This window comes from Saimiri boliviensis, chromosome 20 (assembly GCF_048565385.1).
Source record: "Saimiri boliviensis isolate mSaiBol1 chromosome 20, mSaiBol1.pri, whole genome shotgun sequence".
Taxonomy (NCBI): domain Eukaryota; kingdom Metazoa; phylum Chordata; class Mammalia; order Primates; family Cebidae; genus Saimiri; species Saimiri boliviensis.
In genome coordinates, this window is record NC_133468.1 from 30,384,875 (window position 1) to 30,409,069 (window position 24,195).

Here is a 24,195-nt window from a genome sequence, read left to right on the forward strand (position 1 = left end):
CAGAAGAGAGGCTCCTCCTTCATGACAGTCTCCAACTTCTACAGGGTGAGTAGAAGCGGCACCGAGGCCACCTTGGGTCTGGTGCCCCCAACCCTTCCTTTCAGTGTTGGGAGGTCTGACTGCTGTTTCATGGCCAGGGGCAGGATTATTTCGTTTCTCTATGATTGCCTCTTTACCTGGAGGGGTCTGTTTCCTTCGGAAGAGGCTGTAGAATAACAGGACCACTGGGCAGAAGAGACCCTTAGCGAAGGTCCAGTCCAACTATATCATTCTTGGATTTAAGTCCGGAGGGTAACGGGATTTGTGCAGTATTACCACTTGAGATAGCAATGCCCAAGATCTTGTGTCCTAGAGTTGGCTGGCAGGTCTTGGGCTGGCCACAACTTCCATGAAGTTTGGGCGTTACCTTCCAAAGAGCAGTCTACAAGGAGATGTTGCACAAAGAAAGGTGTCAACACTTTTCAAGAATCAGGCTGTCCCAAGGCAGAGGGGGCTACCTTATTGGAGATATCCAAGCAGAGGAGGAGACAGCATCCATTAGGGAAGTTAACAGTGGACAAGAGTTGTTCACACAGACCCTGCAGTTCCTCCTAGTACTAAGATTCTACAGTGAACCAGCTCTGAATCCAGAGGGGCCCTGCTTCTTGGACCTTGAGAGAAGTGCTGCCTAATGGCACTTTCTGCAAAGATAAAACATTCTCTTCTGCACTGTCCAATATGGTAGCTGCTAACCACATGTGGCTGAATTTTAATTCTTTTAAGTGACTAAACTCTAAATAAATATCTCTCCTGGGTACGGATATCCTGAACATCAATGCAAAGTTTCACTCACTCGTTCTTTGTCCTCCAACCCCAGGAGCAGCTGAACAAGCTGATGACCACCCTCCATAGCACTGCACCCCACTTTGTCCGCTGTATTGTGCCCAATGAGTTTAAGCAGTCGGGTATGTTGTGGGGTCACGGCTCCCTGCTGGAAGTCCTGAAGGTCTGCAAAGTTAGTGTTCATTCTGAATTAAGTCCACCTTTCATCACCAAGGCTGATGGGGGCAAAACAAGGCTCTGAGAGAAACCCCAACAATGGTTTCTAGCTGAATCATATTCCAGCTGCTTTATAAAGCAAAACAGTGCCCAACCAGCCAGAAATCAAACTCAGGGGAGCTTGTGGGCATTGGCCAAATGGTGGGGGACCTGGGGCCTCTGGGACAGTGACAGGAGATGACTGGGGATGACGGCACAGATGTTCAGTTCAGCCTCCTTGAGTGGCCAGGACTGGCCTGTCCCACTCCAGAGGAAGGACTCTCCATCTTGCACCCTTCCCCTTGGCAGGTGTGGTAGATGCCCACCTGATCATGCACCAGCTAGCTTGCAATGGTGTCCTGGAAGGCATCCGTATCTGCAGGAAGGGCTTCCCAAACAGGCTGCAGTACCCGGAGTTCAAGCAGAGGTGAGTGATGTCTTGCTGAATGCAGGGCTCAAGACGCCCAGGAGTTCTCCAGCTGATAAATCACATCCACTGCAGCAGACATGATGGTGTTTGGTCAACACCACCTCACTGTCAGTCACTACTTAAGTATACACTGGCCCACATTTTAGACGAGATCAGGCATGTTCAGGGTGGTATGGCTATAGACGCTGTCCCAAATTTCAATTGCCAGCCCCTGCAGTTCTCGGCTTTTGGATGCTGTTTCACCCCTCCTTGGCAAGCTGAAAGTCCCTGGAATTAATGCCTGCCTGGAAGGAGCTGTCAGCCCAGTCAGTGACTGAGGACAGCTGGTGTACAAATACCTCAGCTCCCTCACCTTTCTCGTTGCTGAGTCTGAGACATTTTCCACATATACACTCAGGCAGTGTGTTTGTAAATGTTTAACAAGGGCTCTCCTAGTCCAAAAAAAAAGAAGCCCTGATTGCTAGTGTCTGCCCATTTCCATGGTGTAAACACTCCCACTGTGGCTCCCAGTGATCCCAGCAGCATTAAGCTCCAATTGCCTGTTGCACTAAATGCCTCCACAATATGCCTTTTATTGGCTTTCTGTCCATTCCTTGCTCTGCTACCTCCCAGATAAACTACTTGCATTTGAATTCTTATCTCAGGGTCTGCTTCTGGAGGAATACTGGGGTAACTATTAACCCCACCTCAGAGATGATATTCTTCTACCTCCTCCAACTTCCTCCAACATAGGACCACAGATTGACGGATCAGGAAAGGTCACTAGTAGTCACCTTATCCAAGCTCCTCTGAAGTCCCCAGTTGGGGACTTTTGTGTCCCAGGTCACAAAGGGGCTGCTCACAGGTCAGGATAAAAAGGGCTGTTTTCTGATGTCTGGGTCAATGCCCTCTTCTCAACTCCAAGCTCTATCAGGAAGAGATTTTGGTTTCTTCGTTTCTAGAAATAGCTCTTCCAGGTACCCCCAACCCACACCAATGTCCACTCCCAAACTGTAGCCCGTATTCCAAAACCTCCTATATAGATCTCATCTCTCTGCCTCCGTGGGGCATCTGTCAAACAAGTCTAATTCCTGTCCAAAGCCCAACTCAAAGATCAGCGGATAACTGCTTGAACATGCTTTAGTGCTGTCAGCTTGGGCACAGTGATAACTGCCAATCATCTCTCTCCTGCCAGGTACCAAGTGCTGAACCCCAATGTAATTCCCCAGGGGTTTGTGGACAACAAGAAGGCCTCAGAGCTGCTTCTTGCAGCCATTGAACTGGATGTGAATGAATACAAAATTGGACATACCAAGGTAGGGTCTGGTGGGCAGTCTCCCCCTACACACCCCTTCAGCCTTATTCCAAGAAGGTGAGCTTTGGGGTGTGGATTCCACCTGGCCACTGACCAATGGCCTGCTTTGGGCAAGTCCGCCAGCTGCTGAAAGCCTCTGTTTCCTGAAAAACCAGGGTTGATCATGCTAGCCTCACAGAATTTGGAGTGATTAGAGGCAACATGCATAGAACCCAGCTCAGGTCAGAGGGCAACTCAAGCAATAGTAGAATATTTCTTAGAACCCTACATTTCTTTTTTTTTTTTTTTTTTTGAGACAGGGTCTTCCTGGAGTACAGTGGCACAATCATAGCTACTACAACCTCAAATTCCCAGGCTCAAGTGATCCTCCTGCCTCAGCCACCCAGATAGCTGGGACTTAAGGAGGCACATACCATCACAACCAGCTAATTTTTAAAATTATTTGTAGAGATGGGTCTCACTCTGTTGCCCAGGCTAGTCTCGAACTCCTGGGCTCAAGCAATCCTCCTGCCTCAGCCTCCCAAAGTGCTGGGATTACAGGCATAAGCCATTGCACCTGGCCTGAGCCCTGAGTTTCCAAGAATAAAAAGGGCCAATCAGAATCAAGGTCCTGGATCTGACCCTGTTGGGAAGTTTGCTTGGGCGGGGCCTGGACAGTGAAGAACTGTAAGCCCAGCTCTGGGCTGGCGCCTGAGCCCAAACTGACTCAAACAGAGCAGCCTCCTGCTCCTGATTCATGGGGCCTGACTTGCCCTGGGTCTATCCCATTTCCTGGCCCCGCAGCATCCTGTTGGGGTTGTAAAGGCCAGCCAGGCCAGTGGTGCAAGGTGTCCTTAAACAGCCACCCCCTGCAGACTGCACCTCAACATGATCTCCCCATGACACAGGAGGTTCACTGACTTTGCACTCAGGAGAGTTGGGCTCAAAGCCTGCCTCTGTGCTGCCTGGAGCAGATCATTTATCTCTCCAAGTTCTCATGTATGACGCAGGCTTGGCATGGAAGCTTGCAGCATGCCTGTGCCTCTAATGCATCTGGTCACTCAGCAAACGCTTATGGTGCGCCTACTGTGTGCCAGGGACAGTTCCAGGCTCTAGGGACACACAGTGAAGAGAACAGAATGAGTCCCTCATTCCCTGGAGCTTGCTTTATAATACTCTGTGTGTGCAGAATTGTAACACTGCCCTAGAACCTGGCAGAACTGTTTGTTTTGTCCTCCTTCACAATTAAGATGTGCTGTAAATAGCTAGATTGACTTGTAGGGGACACTTGAGGTTTGGAGACAGGATTATTGAATACTTGAGCTGGAAAGAATCTTAGAAATCAGCGGGCCCTTCCTTTCCCCACCCACCCTTGACAGATGGGGAACTTAAGAAAGCCTGGAGAGGGGGTGGAGGTGGCATACCTAACCTCAAAGAATGAGGCGGGACAGAGCTAGTCAGCATCAGGCCCAATGGGGCCGGTTGTGTGGATGGAGAAGCCGGAGCTGGTATCTCAGAATCTGGCACAGCTCAGAATCTGGTCTGTTTACCACCTGGCCAAAGGGACCCCATCTTGCTATTGTACAAGGGTTGCATGAGACACATCAGTTCCAGGGGAAGGCCCAGGGCTGCTGGGGACAGTTTTGCTCCCTGAGGATTAGGCAGACTGGCAGCAGGGGCAGAACAAAGAACAGGATGGTTGTCTGCAAATGGTGTTCCTATGTTTGGAGTTGGCTCAGGTGGGCCCCACCCCCAGCCACATGCTGGTTGCAAAGACCAAACCTCAATGCCAATTAATTTTTAACTATCAGGAAACGTTTTATGACATCAAACCCAATTTCTCTACTTTGTGATGTCCAGCTCCTCGGGGGGCCTTCTGGGGGTAGGGAGCATTCTTTCTCATCTTTTACCCACAGGGACTCAGTTGGGTGCTGTATTCCCTGGCCCCATGTGGCATCTTGGGCTCTTGTAGTTTGGAGGCCCTATAGGTGACATTCTCTCCAGAAAGGAGGGGAGGCCTAGGCCCCCCAAAGGACAGTGACTTAACCACAGTCACACACACAGCACATCCAAGGTAGGCTGAGGCCAGAATGCAGGTCTCCTGGCACCTTCTATCCTTCTAAAATTTCTATCATGTCCTATTTGAAGCCTGGAAAAAGGTGTTACATCATGAAACATAAAGCCAGCACCTATGAACCCACTGAAAAGCCTGGAATGTCAACTTTGCATGTCTTTCCTCCCCACCTGCAGGAGTAACCCCGTATTGAATTTGACATAAACCATTCTCTTACCTTTTTTTTTCTTAAGAGACATGGTCTTGGCGGGGTGTGGTGGCTCATGCCTCTAAAACCAACACTTTGGGAGGCCGAGGCAGGCAGATCATGAGGTCAAGAGATCCAGACCATCCTGGTCAACATGGTGAAACCCTGTCTCTACTAAAAATTAAAAAAAAATTAGTTGAGCATGGTGGCACACACCTGTAATCCCAGCTATTTGGGAGGCTGAGGCAGGAGAATCATTTGAACCCCAAAGGGGAGGTTGCAGTAAGCTGAGATCATACCATTGTACTCCAGCCTGGGTGACAGAGAGAGACTCTGTCTAAAAAAAAAAAAAGAGAGACATGGTCTTGCTCTGTCACCTAGACTGGAGTGCAGTCACACAATCACAGTTCACTGCAGCCTCAAATCCTAGGCTCAAGCAATTCTCCAACCTCAGCCTCCCAAGTAGCTGAGAATACAGGTGCACACCACTACACCTGGCTAATTTTTGTATTTTTTGTAAATACGGAGTTTCACTATGTTGCCAAGGCTATTCCCCAACTCCCGGGCTCAAGCAATCCTCCCACCTCAGCCTCCCAAAGCATTGGGATTACAGGCATGAGCCACACCACCTCGCTCATTTTCTTACCTGTCAAAAATAGCTTTAACACATATGCCTGCAGTTGTGCTTGGTTTTGAGTGTCATGGAAGTATCGTACTTGACACACCCTTCTGTGACATTCTTCCATGATGTGCTTTTATCTCTTCGCCATGTTTCTAAGCTTCAGCCTCATTGGTACGTGACATTATCACTGCCACACTGCACTGCAGTGTGGCTGTGAACATTCTTGCTCATAGTCCTGTGCAGGAGTTTCTCTAGAACAAAGTCTCAACCTTGGCTGTACATTAGACTCATCTGGGGGGATTTTTAAAACATCCACAGGCGGGGCATGGTAGCTTATGCCTATAATTCCTGCATTTTGGGAGGCTGAGGGGGAAAGATCACTTGAGTCCAGGAGTTCAAGGCCAGCCTGGGCAACATAGCCAGACCCAATCTCAGAAAAAAAATTTTTAATTAGCTGGACATGGTGGCACATGCCTGTAATCCCAGCACTTTGGGAGGCCCAGCTTGAACAACATAGTGAGACCCCCATCTCTACAAATAATAATAATAAATTTAGCTGGTGGCATGTGCCTGTAGTCTCAGCTACTCAGAAAACTGAGATGGTAGTATCGCTTAAGCTCAGGAGGTCGAGGCTGCAGTCATCTGTAATCATGCCACTGCACTCCAGCCTGGGTGACAGAGTGAGATTCTTTCTGAAAAACAAAACTAAAACAAACCAAAACAAAACAAAAAAACCCTTCTTTGATTTAAAACTCTTCCAATGAGCTGCCATTAGGTGACAGCTGGGCTTTTTCAAAGGCATGCCGTCTTTTCCCCAGGTGTTCTTCCGTGCAGGCATCCTGGCCAAGCTTGAGGACATGAGGGACGAGCGTCTGGCCAAGATCATGACGATGCTGCAGTGTCGGCTCCGGGGCTTCCTCATGAGGGTGGAGTTCAAGAAGATGCTGGAACGAAGGTAGCACTCACAAACACCAACAGGAAGGCCCAGGGGAGCCACAAGCACTCAGGGACAGCACCACTAGCCACACCGTGTGGTTGGCAAGGGATGAATGCCAATGTCTTTGCTGGTACAAAGAATCCTGTGTGGCTGGCCAGGCACAGTGGCTCATGCCTATAATCCCGGCACTTTGGGAAGCCGAAGCAGGCAAATCACCTGAGGTCAGGAGTTAGAGACCAGCCTGGCCTATGTGGTGAAACCCTGTCTCTACAAAAAATACAAAAATTAGCTAGGCGTGGTGGCACATGCCTGTAATCCTAACTACTTGGGAGGCTGAGGCAGGAAACTCGCTTGAACCCGGGAGGCAGAGGTTGCAGTGAGCCAAGGTTGTGCCATTGCACTCCAGCCTGGGCAACAAGAGCAAAACTCCATCTCAAAAAAAAAAAAAGAATCCTGTCTCTCAGAGCTGCCACCATCAAGTCAACAGACTGGGTGTCTTCAAACAACAGGAATTTTTTTTTTAAATTTTTTATTGAGGGCCCGGCACGGTGGCTCACACCTGTAATCTCAGCACTTTGGGAGGCTGAGGCAAGCAGATCACAAGGTCAGGAGTTCAAGCCCAGCCTGACCAACGTGGTCAAACCCTGTCTCTACTAAAAATACACAAATTAGGTGGGCATGGTGGTGCACACCTGTAACCCCAGCTACTCAGGAGGCTGAGGCAGGAGAATAACTTGAACCCAGGAGGCAGAGGTTACAGTGAACTGAGATCACACCACTGCAATTCAGCCTGGGTGACAGAGTGAGACTCTGTCTGAAAAAAAAAAATTTAACTGATACCTAATAGATATGTATATTTTTGGGTTTCATGTGATAATTTAATACATTCATATAATAAAATCAGGATAACTGGGATATCCATAACCTTGAATTTTATTTTTGAAGGGGGAGGGGATCTTGCTCTGTGGCCCAGGCTGGAGTGCAGTGGTGTGATCATAGCTCACCACAGCCTCAACCTCCTGGGCTTGAGTGATCCTCCCACCTCAGCCTCTTGAGTAGCTGGGACTATAGGTGCACAGTACCACACCTGGCTAATTTTTTTTTTTTTTTTTTTTGGTAGTGATGAGGTCTCCCTATGTTGCCCAAGGCCCAGGCTCATCTCAAACTCCTGGGCTCAAGTGATCCACCCACTTCAGCTTCTCAAAGTGCTGAGACTACAGGCCTGAGCCACTACACCCAGCCCATCTTCTCTCTTTTTATATGGGCACCGGTCATATTGAATTAGAGTCCATCTTACTCTAGTAGGACCACCTCATCTTAACTAGTTATATCTGCTAGGACCCTATTTCCAAACAAGGTCCCCTTCCTAGGTACTGGGGGTTAGGACTTCGCCGGATCCTTTAGGGGGACACAGCTCAACCCCTAACAGGAAACAATGAACATAAACCCTCTCTTTACAGTTCGGGTCACTTTCAAAGACTTTCTCTTACTTAATCCATGTAATGATGCTGTAGGAGGAGCATGGTGAGGCCAGCACCCCCACTTTACAGATGTGGAAACTGAGATCTGAGAGGTTAAGGAACTGGGGCCAGTTCACGCAGAGCCAGGATTAGAACTCAGCAATTCTCACTCCACATCCCTGACCTTCGAATCATGTTTTTCAGCCATCTCCCTAACCTGGTAATTTAAAAATGGCTGGGTCCAGCCAGGTGTGGTAGCTCATACCTGCGATCCCATCACTTTGAGAAGCCAAGGCAGGAGGATCACTTGAGCTCAGGAGTTTGAGACCAGCCTGGGCAACAGGAGATAGGGAGATCCCATCTCTACAAAAAATCAAAAATTAGCAGGTGGTGGTACATGACTGTAGTCCCAGCTACTTGGGAGGCTGAGGCAGGAGGATCACTTGAGCCAGAGTTCAAAGCTCCAGTGAGCCATAATTGTACCACTGCACTCCAGCCTGGGCAAAAGAATGAGACCCTGTCTAAAAAAAAAACAACAAACCAACCTAGGTCCATTCCAGATGACCTGTGATTGAGTCTATTTCTTTGTGGTCACAGAATTAGTAATGAATTCCTGTTCCCACCAGCAGGCCACCTGCAGCCCTATACTGAAGGCAGGGACACCAGTTAGGGGTTGATGTGAGGGATCTTGGACTGATCCATCCCAGGGCTTTGGCGCACAGGAGGTCCTCAATAAATGGCAGTTGAATGAAGCTACAGGGAACAACAAATGGGCGGATTCCTGCAACTTTGCAGATCCATGGGATTCAGAGACTAATGGGCGATTTCTGGTGAAGGAGGGAAAATGCAGGAGTAAATGACTGCTCTGTCTCAGCCTCACACCATCTGGGAGGGACTTGGTTCCCTCGGGTTTTGTCTCAGCTCTCTTAGCTGCTAAGCTCTGACCACAGCTTGAGTCTCCCTGTCGCTGAGCACATGGGCAATGCAGGTCTTGAGAAAGCACTTTTGTGTCTAGACAAAGTAGATCTGCTGGCTTCTACTCCCAGGCCCCTCCCCTTCCCCAGGGAAGCCAGAAGCCAGGTCCTAACACCTTCATTGTAACCCATTCAACCCTGGATTCTTTTCACAGAATAGGCCTGAAAGTCATTCAGCGGAACGTGCGCAAGTTCCTGCAGCTTCGTTTCTGGGGATGGTGGAAGCTGTACAACAAGGTGAGGGCTGAGGGGCCAGGACAGCAAGGACTGCTGCTGCCTGTGGGTTTGTGGGGAGGGGCTCGATCCTGGACAGAGGTGCCCCTCAGAGTAAGAAGCTGCAAAAAGTCTGAATATGAGGGTACCTTAGAGGCAAAATCTAGCCTCTGTCCAGGCAGGAACTAATTCCTCCCTAAGAAAAATCATGGGGCCAGGCACAGTGGCTCATACTCGTAATCTCAGCCCTTTCGGAGGCTGAGGCAAGAGGATTGCTTGAGGCCAGGAGTTTGAGAACAGTTTGGGCAACATAGTGAGACCCCATTTCAAAAGAAAAGAAAGGAAGAGAGAGAGTGTGTGCAAAAGGAAAGGAAAGGAGGGAGGGAGGGAGCAAACAAACATCGTGTGTCTTTCCGCCTTCCAATCTCATCCCTCAAATAAAATCCACTTAAGATGGAGAAAGCCACTCCAGCCCCATCAAAAAAAGTGAGCTTGCTTATTGACTCCTTGCCCCTGGGAATGTTGAGGCATCTTCAACTTCAGTGAGTTCTTGGCTTTAGAGCTGGAGGAACCTCAGGAGATGATGGGGTCTGACCTCTCATTTCCTGTTCTTCTGAAACAGCAATGAGTGTGGTGTGTGAGTCAGCCAGCTGGTGGGACCTACATATGTGGGTATTCAGGGCACCCTCAGCCAAGGCAGGAGGCCACCTGCCATGGCACTGTATGTGGGTCCGATCATGCCTGAACTGGGGACACCATTAAGAGGGAACATGTCCCTGGGCACCAGAGGAGGGAGTCGGGCACCAGGCAGCTATGTTCAGGAGATAGGAGGACCCGCAGAGGGTGAGAACGGGATCTGAGTCATCTCGGATGGCCCTGAGTCCTCCATAGCTCACAAGGAAGTTTCTTTATATTCCCCATGGAAAAGAACTGGCTAACAACCAGCAACGACCACAAATGGAAAGGGAGGAATAGCAAGTTCTGCTTCCCCATATGTATCCACACACAGGCCGGCCCTGGAGGACCTGAGACTAGAGAGGAATCTATATGAGCACATCTCAAAGGCCAGGCATTGCCGGTGCTGCCTGGGTTTCCTCACCTGTTCCATGATGCACCTTTCTTTACATTAATTCACTTTTTTTTTTTTCCTGAGGCAGGGTCTCGCTCTGTCACCTAGGCTGGAGTATAGTGGCACGATCTCAGCTCACTGCAACCTCCACCTCCTGGGTTCAAGTGATTCTCCTGCTTCAGCTTTCCCCTCCCCGGTAGCTGGGATTATAAGCATCTGCCACCACACCCGACTAATTTTTGTATTTTTGGTAGAGATGGAGTTTTACCATGTTGGCCAGGCTGGTCTCAAACTCCTGACCTCAGGTGATCCACCCACCTTGGCCTCCCAAAGCGCTGGGATTATAGGAGTGAGTCACCGCACCTGGCCTCACTTTTGCCCAGGCTGGAGTGCAGTGATGCAATCATAGCTTACTGCAGCCTCAAACTACTGGACTCAAGCTATCCTTCTATCTCAGCCTCCCAAATAGCTGGGACTGTAGGTATGCGCCTCCATGCCTAGCTGATTTTTTTTTTTTTTTTTGAGACGGAGTTTCGCTCTCGTTACCCAGGCTGGAGTGCAATGGTGCGATCTCGGCTCACTGTAACCTCCACCTCCTGGGTTCAGGCAATTCTCCTGCCTTAGCCTCCTGAGTAGCTGGGATTACAGGCACACGCCACCATGCCCAGCTAATTTTTTGTATTTTTAGTAGAGACGGGGTTTCACCATGTTGACCAGGATGGTCTCGATCTCTTGACCTCGTGATTCACCCGCCTCGGCCTCCTGAAGTGCTAGGATTACAAGCTTGAGCCACTGCGCCTGGCCCCTAGCTGATTTTTAATTTTTGTTTTTGAAGAGACAGGGTCTTGCTATGTTGCCCAGGCTGGTCTCAAACTCCTGGCCTCAAGCAATCTTGCCACAACAGCCTCCCAAATGGCTGAGATTACAGGTGCATAGCACCCACCCAGCTCATTTTTAAATTTTTTGTAGAGAAAAGGTCTTGCTACATTGCCCTGGCCAGTCGCAAACTCCTGGCCTCAAGTAATTCTCCACAGCCTCCTGGAATTACAGGCATGAGACACTGTGCCCAAACACATATTTTATTTTAAAAGGAAACTCTGTAGTCCTACCTGCTTTAATCTCATCCTAACCAAATGTTATCCACAAAATTGTGAGTTTGAGTTCTTTTTCATTTTTTAAATTACCTATTAAAGTAACTATGTTACAACTCAATCAAAGGGTATCTATGCTTAAATGCATCTCACCAGACCCCCTGGTATTCAATTAGACTCTGGGAAGACCCAGGCCAATGGCCTTTAAGGTTCCTTCTGAGTAGACACAGTAGCAACAGCTATTAACTCTCTGCTCATTACTATGAGACCTGACAGAACAAGGTCTTGTTCTAATTAGTTTTTTGTTTTGTTTTGTTTTGAGACAGTGTCTCGCTCTGTTGCCCAGGCTGGAGTGCAGTGGCAACTTCCACTGTCTCTCTCACCTGCCCACTAGTGGGATTAAGGTGCCTACTACCACACCCAGCTAATTTTTTGTATTTTTAGTAGTGACGGGGTTTCACCATGTTGGCCAGGCTGTTCTCAAACTCCTGAACTCAGGTGATCCACCCACCTCGGCCTCCCAAAGTGCTGGAATTACAGGCATGAACCACAGCGCCCAGCATTTTTAGTTTTTTTTTTTTTTTTTTTTTTAATCCTCTCCTCTTAGTATACTAACGAAGCTCTAACCATTTTTAACAAAGCCAGATAGGCTGGGTCAATGAAAAAACGCTCGTAGTAGGTTTCCATTGAATAAAAACTGCTACACAGCAGCAAGGTATAGTGGTTACTACAACCTTTTCATGCCAGCTTTGCCACTGTGACATCCCGGCTTCTCAACAACCAGGCTGGCAATGAACGAGGTTTATCTGTTATCTTCCAAAAGAGGCACAGGCCGTCTCTCCTCCCAAATCCATGTCTAGGACATTTTCCCTCCTGGGAAACATAACTATTGACTATGTATCTATTATATCTGTGATTCCCAGAGGATCTGCCTCACCAGCTCTGCTAGGTGCTTTAGGGACCCTGAAGGGACAGGAGGGAGGTCTTTAAGGGGCTTGTAGATGCAGGGCAGAATATAGGTGGTGGGACCGGACGGAGCCTGGCGCTCCAGTGCAGGTGAGAAAGGCCAAGTACATGGAGAGATCCTGATGGGTGCTGCAGGTGCAGAGCAGGAGCAAATGCTACTGGCTGAACAGCAAAGAAGGCCCAGCCGTACAGACACAGGCACAGGGGCACTGGCCAGGGCGGGAAGTGTCAGCTGAGACAGTGCGGGAGGAGAGCACGGGCTACGCTGTGGAAGGCCAGCAAGGTCAAGTTGAGAGGTAGGACTTCAGGTTAGAGAGAAGATGAAAGAAGTGAGAGAGTAAGAGACAGAGAGAGAGACACACACGCACATAGAGAAAAACAAAGAGAAAGACAGATACACACAGACAGAAAATGAGAGAGAGAGAAACAAAGAGAGACAGCACAGCAGACAGAGAGACAGAGACAGACACACCATGAGACAGAGAAAGAGACAAAGACAGAGACAGGGAGAGAGAAAAACAGAGAGAGGGAGACAGCAATAGAGAGAGACCGAGAAGAGAGGCAGAGATAAGGACAGCATGAAAAAGACAGAAAGAGACACACAAAAAGAGAGAGAAAAAGTGGGCAGGTGAGAGAGACAGCAAAATGAGACAGAGACAAACTGAGAGAGACAGAGGGGCAGCACTTGGTATGAAAGGAAGGAGGGAGGGGACCCCGAGGCTGTTCATTTCGCCAGGGCTCCTGCTGTCTACGCAATGTGCAGAACAGACGTAAGCCTTTGGGCGTCTAGATGTTGAGGTCACCTCCTGACTCCGTATCCCTCAGGATTAAAGAGCATCCTAAGAATTGTCCTAGGCGAGGATGGGCCTTCTCTGTTGAGGCTAGGGATACTTTATATAAGAAGCTTGGCCTGGTGGCATCTGTGGAGAGGGACCCCACCCACACAGATACAGCAAGAGCTGCTTCCCCCCCACCATGGTGCTGTGAGGTGACACCTGAGGCAGAGACCCCACAGCCTACCGTCTATCCCCCAGCAAAGCCATCCTCCTAACACTCTTTGGTGGTGCTCATTGCCCAGGTCAAGCCGCTCCTGAATGTGGCGCGGCAAGAGGAGGAGATGAAGGCCAAGGAGGAGGAGCTCAGGAGTGCCATGGCCAAGACCCAGGAGCTGATAAACAAGGTCAAGGAACTGGAGGAGAAGATGGCCACACTCAGCCAAGAGAAGAACGACCTCACCATTCAGCTGCAGGCTGTACGCAGGGTCCCGGGGAGAAGGGTTGGGGGACCCACATACAGCCTGGACCCAGGGAAGGAGGAAGGGCAAGCTCTTCCTAAAACCCGTGTCCCTCCAGACCATGGGGAAATTCTCCAGCATACAAGGTCACCCTCAACCCAACTACCAAAAAGTTTCCATCATATTTGCGTGAGTGTGTGTGTGTGTGTGTGTGTGTGTGTGAGAGAGAGAGAGAGAGAGACAGAGAGAGAGAGAGGAGACAGACAGACAGAGAGAGAGAGAGAAAGAGAGAGAGAGAAACAGAGAGCGAGCGAGCAGATAGACAGACAGACAGACACAGGGTCTTGCTCTGTTACCCAGGCTGGAGTGGAATGGCTTGATCACAGCTTACTGCAGCGTCCATCCCCTGGACACAGACGATTCTCCCACCTCAGCCTCCCGAGTAGCTGGGACTACACCACCATGCCCACTGAATTTTTTTGCATTTTTTTAGAGGCAGGGTCTCACTATGTTACCCAGGCTGGTCTCAAACTCCCAGCCTCAAATGGTCCTCCCATTTCGGCCTCCCAAAGTCCTGAAATTACAGGTGTGAGCCCCTATGCCCAGCCTCCATCAAATTCTTATTCACACAAGGCCCTGCCTGTAGGGAAAGTCCAGGGATGGTGGCCATAAGATGGGGTGAGAACATCATCCCCTGGAGTCCGGGCTGGGCTCTGCCATATGAACTTGGCAGCTTACCATCTCCAAGCCTCCTTTCCTCGTCTGTCCAGGAAAACACAGCAGGGAAGAATGAACGACGTCATTTCTGCAGGGTGCCTGATTAAATGTCCTGCGGTGAATTCACTGCCAGGGTCCTTCTGGTTTGCAAGGTTTCTCCTATTCCGTTCCTGATTTGACTCTCACAGCCGCCCTGTAAGACACCCGATTTTCATATGCCTCATACAGAGTGGAAAACCCAGTTTGGCAGACATTCAGAAATCTGATCAAGGTCCCAGGTCCATTAGTAGAAAACCTAGCCCTGGAAGGGACCCAATTCCATCTTCAGGCCTCCCTGCTCTGCCACGGCTGTCTTCACTTGCATTTTCCTTCCCTTGTCCCTGAAGCTACCCCCAACATAATTTTTCTATTTCCTCTTCATACCCCTGATAAGTTGTTTGAACTGATATCCCCATTTTGTTTGTGGAGGCTGAGGCTGGGCTAGACCACAGTGATGGAAGAATCCTCCTGGGCCAGATTTGGGGACCCATGCCAGTAAACCCAACACTTTGTGGGGCCAAGGCAGGAGGAATGCTTGAGCCCAGGAATTCAAGACCAGACTGGGTAACATAGTGAAACCCCATCTCTACAAAAACATTTAAAAATAAGCCGGGTGTGGTGGCACACCTGTAGTCCCAGCTACTTAGGAGGCTGAGGTGGGAGAATTGCTTAAGCCTAGAAGGTCAAAGCTGCAGTGAGCCATGATTGCACCACTGTACCACAGCCTGGGTGACAGAGTGAGACTCTGTCTCAAAAATAAACTTAGCTGGGCATTGCAGTGTGTACCTGTAGTCTCAGCTACTTAGGGGACTGAGGTGGGAAGATTGCTTGAGCCTGAGAGGTCGAGACTTCAAGAGTTGTGATCGCACCACTGCACTGCAGCCTGAGCAACAAAGCAAGACTCTGACTCAAAAAAAAAAAAGGAGTTCAGAGATAGCCTGGTCCCTTGTCCAATCCCATCTAACCCCCAGGACACATTTGTTCAAGGCCCATCAGCTCAAAGCTTGTCCAGGGTCTTGGTGTGGTTTTTGCCTGGACCCTGCCTTCGACTGGAGCTCTTTCTCCCAACAGGAGCAAGAGAACCTGATGGATGCAGAGGAGCGTCTGACACAGATGATGAAGACCAAGATGGAGCTGGAGAGCCAGATCTCGGACATGAGAGAGCGGCTGGAGGAAGAGGAGGGCACGGCCGCCTCACTGAGCGCCGCCAAGCGCAAGCTGGAAGGGGAGCTGAGCGACCTGAAGCGGGACCTGGAGGGCCTGGAAACTACGCTGGCCAAGACAGAGAAGGAGAAGCAGGTGAGGAGAGGCTGGGGCCCTGCCATGCTTTTCTCAGGTGCTCTGCAGGGGCCATACCTGGAACCCTCATGGTGGCTATGGTCAGTGCCCTAACAACTGGCCACATATGGCTGTTTTTTTGTTATTATTTTTTGGGGTTTTGTTTGGTTTTTATTTGAGACAGAGTCTTGCTCTGTCGCCCAGGCTGGAGTGCAGTGGCACGATCTTGGCTCACTGCACCTTCTGGGTTCAAGTGATTTTCATGCCTCAGCCTCCCGAGTAGCCAGAATTACAGGTATGCACCACCACACCTGGTTAATTTTCATATTTTTAGTAGAGATGGGATTTTACTATGTTGGCCAGACTAGTCTTGAACGCCTGACCTCAGGTGATCTGCCTGCCTCGGCCTCCCACAGTGCTGGGATTACAGGCACGTACCACCACACCCGGCTAATTTTTTTGTATTTTTAATAGAGACGGGGTTTTGCCATGTTGGCCAGGCTGGTCTCAAACTCCTGACCTCAAGTGATCTGCCCGTCTTGGCCTCCCAAAGTGCTGGGATTACAGGTGTGGGCCACTGTACCCAGCCCACATGGGGCTACATTAATTTACAACTTACAATGCAGTTCCTCAGTTGCACAAGCCACATTGCAGGTGCTCAACAGCCATGGGCGTGAAGTGCCACTGCATGGGGCAGCAAAGGCAGAGAAGATGTCCATCACTACAGAAAGTTCTGCTGGGCGGGGCAGCTGACTAAAGGGACTAAAAGCTGTTCCCATCATGGTGAAGTGTCCACCTTTAACTGTTGAATTTCTGCCCAAACAAGCAGTTGCTGTCCCTCTGAGCAGCTCCCTGGGGGAAGCCCTGGCTCCTGATGTGTCCCCTTCCTGCTGTTGAAGGCAGGTCGGGTTCATGAGCAGGGTAAAAGGGACTCTGCCTAAACCTGTGCTTCGGCTCTGCTGCACACACACAAACCACCAAGGATACGGTCAGGTGCAGACTCTGGCGGGTCTGGTGGGGCCCGAGGATCTACATTTCTAGCATGCTCCTAGGTGATGCCACTGCTGACATCCAGGGACCACACTTTGAGGAGCCTAGGCTCTTGCTGCTCCCCTTTACCCGCAAGGTTCTGACTTGGTTGGCCTGGGACATGCCCTGGGTGCTGGCATTTCTCAAGCTCCCAGGAAACTCTAGAGTGCACCCAAGCTGAGGACTCCCTCCTCTCCTCTTCACAAAGGCTGTTTCCAGCCTTAACAACCCACCTCTCTCCCTGCCCTGGTTTCCAGGCCCTGGATCACAAGGTCCGTACCCTGACTGGGGATCTCTCACTCCGTGAAGACTCCATTGCCAAGCTCCAGAAGGAGAAGAGGGCCCTGGAAGAGTTGCACCAGGTAGGTTTCCCCTGAGTCTTTCCTCAGGCCAGCGGCTGAAGCTTAGCACAATGTGCTTTGCATTGGAGACTAGAGCCCCCATTTCAAATCCTGGTTCTGATGCCCCTTCAGCTTGGGGCCGCAGGGAAGTTAAGGAATCTCTGTACATCTCAATTTCCTCAAGAGTGACATGGGTGTGGCCCCCTCTTGCCTTCCTTCGGAATTTGTTCTAAGTAGGGCAACAATATATTTTGTTTTCCAAACTAGGACAGTTTTGAGAGCAAGAGGGGGAGCTCTGAACAATTATGAATCATCCAGGCATGGCAGCTCACACCTGTAATCCCAGCACTTTGGGAGGCTGAGGGGAGAGGATACTTTGAGTTTAAAAGTTTAAGACCAGCCTGGGAAACATGGCAAAATTCCCATCTCTACAAAAAATAACAAAAATTAGCCAGGTCTGGTGACAAATGCCTGTAGTCCCAGCCATTCAGGAGGCTGAGGCAAGAGGATAACTTGAACCCGGGAGTTGGAGGTTGCAATGAGCCAAAATTGTGCCAATTACACTCCAGCCTGGGTGACAGAGCAAGACGCTGTCTCAAAAAAACAAACAACAACAAAACAATGATGAGTTAGGTTGAGCCCATGCACACTGGAGAAAGTGTGCTCACTGGAATGGAGGGGTTGGAGTGGGGTGTATGGAAATGACTCGTGAGCTTGAAAGCCCCAGCAAACCCTGACACTGTGGCAACAACAGGTCATGAGCTTTTGAGGCCATGAGGAGACTCCCCTATTTTCCCAGGGCTGCTGTCATGGGCTCAGGCTTTTGAATGCAGAGCTGATCTCCAGAGAAACAGAGGCAAACAGCCAGACAGTGGACCCTCGTCCTTGTGTTTGCTGACACCATGAATCCACATGTCCCCTGAGTGTCTCTCCCTGCTGCCTTGGGAACTGCCACTCTTGCCCTGTGATTTGCAAGCATATCAGACCCAGAGCCCCCTTTCATAACAAACACGGTCAATTTGTGTTATTTACAGTCATTATGTTTTTGTTTTTATTTTTGAGACAGTCATACTCTGTCACCCAGGCTGGAGTGCAGTGGCATCATCTCAGCTCACTGCAACCTCTGCCTCCCAGGCTCAAGCAATTCTCCTGACTCAACCTCCTGAGTAGCTGGGATTACAGGTGCCTACCACCACACATAACTAATTGTTTTTATTTTTAGTAGAGACAGGGTTAGACCATGTTGGCCAGGCTGGTCTCAAACTCCTGACCTTGTAATCAGCCCGCCTCAGCCTCCCAAAGTGCTGGGATTGCAGGAATGAGCCACCACACCCTGCCAACATTTTCATCAAACAATCAATACATAATTGATGCAACTATGGTCAATGCATTACTTTGTGTCTTATTTAAATTATTGATTCATTCACACTGAACTCATGGCCAAGAGCACTATCTATACCTTGTATCTGAATGAAGCTTCTCTCACACATGTATTTTCTCATAAGGCACATCACCACCTTCCTGCACTAGGGACACTCAACAGCACTTCAGCACTGTGTTTGGGGGTCATTTTAAACAGCAAAACCCTATAAAAAGCAAAAAAAAAAAAAAAAAAAAAAAAAGCATGGCACTAAATAGAGCAGAAAAATGACACTTGTTTACAGTATAAGGTTGACACAAAAAGGCAGAATATCACCTTGTTCGACCTCAGCAGAAAAAGTGTGCATCAATATTTCTCCCGACCCCACGTGCATGTTTGCAGATGACCATGAGAAAGTGCTGCGAGTACTGATTGTGGATTACAAATACGTTTTGGTGAGTGGGTGAATGGACAAATAAAGAATTCAACAAATAGGCCCAGCATGGTGGCTCATGCTTGTAATGCCAGCACTTTGGAGGGCCAAGGCAGGCGGACCATTTGAGGCCAGGAGTTCAAGATCAGCCTGGCCAACATGGTGAAACCCCATCTCTACTAAAAATACAAAAAATTAGCCGGGTGTGGTGGAGCACGCCAGTAATCCCAGCTACTTGGGAGGCTGAGGCAGATGAATCGCTTGAACCCAGGAAATGGAGGTTGTAGTGAACGGAGATTACGCCATTGCACTCCAGCCTGGGCAACAAGAACAAAAGTCCAAGTTTCAAAATAAATAAATAAATAAAATAGGCCAAACATGATGGCTCATGCCTGTAACCCCAGCACTTTGGGAGGCCAAGGTGGGTAGATCACCTGAGGTCAGTAGTTCAAGACCAGCCTGGCCAACATGGCAAAACCTCATCTCTATTAAAAATACAAAAATTAGCCAGGTATGGTGGTGCTTGCCTGTAGTCCCAGCTCAGGAGCCTGAGGCAGGAGAATTGCTTGAACCTGGGAGGCAGAGGTTGCAGTGAGCCGAGATTGTACCACTGCACTCCAGCCTGGATGACAGGGCAAGACTCCATCTCACTAATAATAATAATAATAATAATAATAATAATAATATAGGTTCATATCTGTAATCCCAGCACTTTGGGAGGCTGAGATTTGGGAGACTCCGTAATCTCTATTTTAAAAAATACAAAAGATAGCTGCGCATGGTGGTGGGCACCTGAATCCCAGCTACTCAGAGGCTGAGGCAGGAGAGTCACTTGAACCCGGGAGGCAGAGGTTGCAGTGAGCCAAGATCACACCACTACACTCCAGCCTGGGTGACAGAGCAAGATTCTGCCTCATAAAAATAAATTTATTTTTAATTTATTTTTATAAAAATAAACAGTAAAAGAATCTCCTTTTACGCTTCCTAAGTAAAAATTATAAATAACATAATATATAATTCCAAGAAATCAATAGCACACTCTTTGATATAAAGGAGAAATGAGTAGAAATTGACACTAGATAATGTGCTGTTGATGTATAAAAGCTGAGGCAGGTCAGCCAGTCACAGTGGTGGGTGCCTGTAATCCCAGCACTTTGGGAGGCCAAGACAGGCAGATCACTTGAGGCCAGGAATTCGAGACCAGCCTGGCCAACAGGGTGAAAACCTGTCTCAAAAAAAAAAAAAAAAAAAAAAAGCTTAGGCAGGTCAACTAGTAGATGGGCACAGGAAGGTGTGTGGTGACTCAGATGGCAAGGTGTGGTGCTATCAGGGAAGGGATTTATAGAATGGTGCATAACTTTTAGGGAAACAACAATAATCAATAAATCTTCTCTCAGTTTCCATTGTACATCATACTTTTTTTTTTTTTTGAGATGGAGTCTTGCACTGTTGCCTGGATGGAGTGCAGTGGTGAAATCTCGGCTCACTGCAACCTCCGCCTGCCAGGTTCAAGTGATTCTGCTGCCTCAGCCTCCCGAGTAGCTGGGATTACAGGCACCTGCCACCACACCCAGCTAATTTTTTGTATTTTTAGTAGAGACTGGGTTTCACCATGTTGGTCAGGCTGGTCTCAAACTCCTGACCTCAGGTGACCCACCCAACTCAGCCTCCCAAAGTGCTGAGATTACAGGCGTGAGCCACCACACCCCACCAGTATATCATTCTTTTCAAATGTAGTGTCTGGGCACAGTGGCTAATGCCTGTAATGCCTGTAATCCCAGCACTCTGGGAAGCCGAGGCAGGCAGATCACTTGAGGTCAGGAGTTTGAGACCAGCCTGACCAACATGGCAGAACCCTGTCTAAACTAAAAAGGCAAAAATTAGCCAGGTGTGGTGGCATGTACCTGTAGTCTCAGCTACTTGGGAGGCTGAGGTATGAGAATCACTTGAACCTGGGAGGCAGAGGTTGCAGTGAGCCAAGATCATGCCACTGCACTCCAGCCCGGGCAACAGAGTAAGACCTTGTCACAAAATAAATAAATAAATAAAAAATAAAATAAAATGTAGTGCAGGCCAGGTGCAGTGGCTCATGCCTGTAACCTTAGCATGAGGATTTATAGGAGGATTGCCGAGCCAGGAGGATCGCTTGAGCTTAGGAGTTTTAGACCAACCTGGAAAACATAGCAAGACCCTGTCTCTACAAAAAATTTAAAAATAAGCCAGGTGTGGTGGCATGTGCCTGTAGTCCTAGCTACTTGAGAGGCTGAGGCAGAAGTACTGCTTGAGCCCAGGGGTTCAAGACCAGCCTGGGAAACATAGCAAGACCCTGTTTCTACAAAAAACAGGAAAAACAATTAGCCAGGAGGCTGAGGCGAGAGGGTTGCTTGAGCCCAAGAGGTGGAGGCTGCAGTTAGCTATGATCGTATCACTGCACTCTGATCTAAATGACAGAGTAAGATCCTGTCTCAAAAAAAAAAAAATGCAGTACATATTAAATGAAAAAGAACATTGAGTTAAATGTAAAAGGGTGCTGGGCTCTAAGTTCAGAAGAGTAGAAATGGTTGTTTTATTCACATGAGTGCCTGGGTGGGACATCAGGAATGTGGACTACAGAATTCTTCTTCATGGTACCAGATTGTCCAGAGGAAGGTGGGATGTCCAGCATTGCTGGAGTCACCCACTAAATGTCAGGGGGACCTCCAATCACTGTGACAACCAGAAGCACCCCACCTATTTCCCATATGCCCCCCTGGGGACCAGAGATAGGGTCTCACTGTTGTTCAGGCTGGAATGCAGTGATGCCATCATAGCTCACTGCAGCCCCAACCTCCTGGGTCCGTGATCATCCTACCTCAGTCTCCTGAGCAGCTGGCACTACAGATGTGTGCCACCATGCCTAGCTGATTTTCGTATCATTTTGCAGAGACAGAGTCTGACTCTGTCACCCAGGCTGGAGTGCAGTGGTATGATCAGAGCTCACTGAAGCCTTAACCTCCCTGGCTCAAGCAATTAACCTCCCTGATGGGTGGCTCAGGTACATCTGCTCTGGCCTCACCCAGCGCCAGGAGCAGGTGCTCAGTACCTACTCACTGAAAGTCAAGTCAACTCCCCAAAGCCTGGGAGCTGCATAGATTGGAAGTGACGACTGAGAATCAGGCCTGTTCAGCTGCTCCCACTGGGCCTTGTGGCACTCATATGTGTATCCTTCCTTCCAGAAAACCCTGGACGACCTGCAGGCTGAGGAGGACAAGGTGAACCACCTGACCAAGAGTAACAGCAAGCTGAACACGCAGATCCATGAGGTAACACCCATTGCCATGGCCGTTTCTACAACTCCAAGGCCAGATCCCTCTAGGGGCACAGGGTCCGAAGATACGTTTTGGGAACTGAACCAATGCATCCCCTGGGATGTTAGAGCCCTTCTGAGGCCACAGCTAAAGGATCAGACCCAGTCTGGTTCCTTCTTGCTTTCTGACCTCAGACTTTCCTCTTCTGCCTTCTCTTGCTGTTCTTGTCTCCGTAGCTGGAGGATAACTGGGAGCAGGAAAAGAAAATCCGGGCAGAGGTGGAAAAGGCTCGTCGGAAGGCTGAGAGTGACCTGAAGATGACCATCGACAACCTCAATGAGATGGAGCGTTCCAAGCTGGATCTTGAGGAGGTGGTGAAAAAGTACGTCTGTGTCATCGTTTGCTTTGTCTGTCACAATGGTAGCAATACCTGGAGCTGCCTGAAGGGTGCCAGGAGCCAAGCACTATAGGGAGGGCCTCACATACATTCGTGCACATCCCAAGCACCTACCAGGCATGGAGGATATGCAGAGAGGTAGGGGCTTCACTGTCTGCAGGCAATACACAGCATCACAGAATACCTGGTGGGCACTGGGGAGGAGACAAGTGCCACCACCCCTGGGAACAGAGGACTCAGCAGGGTAGGGAGGCATCATAAAAGCCTGTGACTTGGGGTTGGGCATGGTAGCTCACGCCTGTAATCCCAGCACTTTAGGAGGTCAAAGTGAGAGGATGGCTTGAGGCCAGGAGCTCAAGACCAGCCTAGGCAACATAGCAAGACCCCATCTCTACAAAAAATACAAAAATTAACTGGGCATGATGGAGCCAGCCTGTGGTCCCAGCAACTGGAAAGGCTGAGGTGGGAGGATCACTTAAGCCCAGGAGGTTGCGGCTGCAGTGAGCCATGATTATGCCACTGCACTGCAGTCTGGGCTGAACAGAGCAAGACCCTGTCTCAAAAAAAAAGTGTCACCTTAGTAAATGTGTGAATGAATGAGTGATGAAAAGTCTGAGGAGCTCATTCAGGGGTCTAACTGCTCTATAGGTGAGACCTTCTGGGCTGTCACCACAGAAGTCCAGAAGGGCTGCAAGGTGCATGCGTTTCAGCAGGTTCAAGGCCTCCTCTGGCAACCTGGGTGCCATTCCCTCACCAGCTCACTGGTCTACCCTCAGAGCCTTTCCTCAGGAGACCATCCCTTCCCTTGTAGGAGAGATTTGGAAATAAACTCCATCAACTCGAAATATGAGGATGAGCAGTCTCTGAATTCCACGCTGCAGCGGAAACTGAAGGAGCACCAGGTATGTCCAGGAGCAAGAAGCCTGAGCTTTCCATTGGAAATGCACCACTCTGAACCCTTTGTTCATGTCAGCTACTGGGCAGCTGAATGTTCCTGAGAAGCAAGATTGCCATGGAGTCCTTGGAGATCAACCTGTTCTCCTCGCTAGGGGTGAAATCCAAAGTCCCTATGGTGGTCATGAGGCCCTCCAACCTCCAACCTCCAACCTCTGCTTCCCACTTGACCTCATCACTGAGTGTTTCCCTCCACTGTATCCAGGCATGCTGGCTCCTCGCCGGGTGTCACACATGCCAGGTCCCCTCCTGCCTGCCTCAGGGCCTTTGTGCACGCTCACTGGGATCTGCTTCTCTCTGCTTTTGACAGTAGCTGTCATATTCTCACATCCCATTTTCCATCCTAAAAGGCTAAGGGGCTAACTTACTAACTTTGCACGAGAGATGAATCCTCTCCCTTCTCTGTCTGCTAGGCCCGAATTGAAGAGCTGGAAGAAGAACTAGAAGCCGAGAGGGCCATGAGAGCCAAGGTAAATGAAATATGTTTCCCCTTCTTGAGTCAAAAGACCTAATAGCAGCCACACATCCAACCATGAATAGAAACCTCCGCTAAGGAAACCAGTAGAGGAGACAGGTGTCCAGCTAAAAAGTCTAGTTGCTTCTTGCATACTTACTGTGTGTCAGGGACTGAACTGGCACACAGTAGGTATTCAATTAATCCACATTAATCATGATGTAAAAGGCAGATACTCTGTGTGGCTTGAGTCCAGAGAAGAAGAGGCTGGTTCTACCTGGGGCACACGGGGGAGGAAAGGCAATACACAGCATCACACAATACCTGGTGGGCACTGGGGAGGAGACAAGTGCCACCAC

The 24,195-nt window shown here is 49.3% G+C and overlaps 1 protein-coding gene across 1 annotated transcript in view; it reads left to right on the forward strand.

Moving 5' to 3' along the window:
* Window positions 1-4,192: 4,192 nt before the first annotated feature.
* MYH16 (myosin heavy chain 16) overlaps window positions 4,193-24,195 on the forward strand; it is a 47,548-nt gene continuing 27,545 nt past the window's right edge. The window contains exons 1-10 of the mRNA XM_074390701.1: window positions 4,193-4,228; window positions 6,422-6,558; window positions 9,130-9,211; window positions 13,392-13,565; window positions 15,375-15,602; window positions 16,868-16,972; window positions 21,960-22,046; window positions 22,268-22,413; window positions 23,240-23,330; window positions 23,796-23,852. Of these exons, the coding sequence (XP_074246802.1) occupies window positions 4,193-4,228; window positions 6,422-6,558; window positions 9,130-9,211; window positions 13,392-13,565; window positions 15,375-15,602; window positions 16,868-16,972; window positions 21,960-22,046; window positions 22,268-22,413; window positions 23,240-23,330; window positions 23,796-23,852 (1,143 nt within the window). The remainder of the gene's footprint in view (window positions 4,229-6,421; window positions 6,559-9,129; window positions 9,212-13,391; window positions 13,566-15,374; window positions 15,603-16,867; window positions 16,973-21,959; window positions 22,047-22,267; window positions 22,414-23,239; window positions 23,331-23,795; window positions 23,853-24,195) is intronic.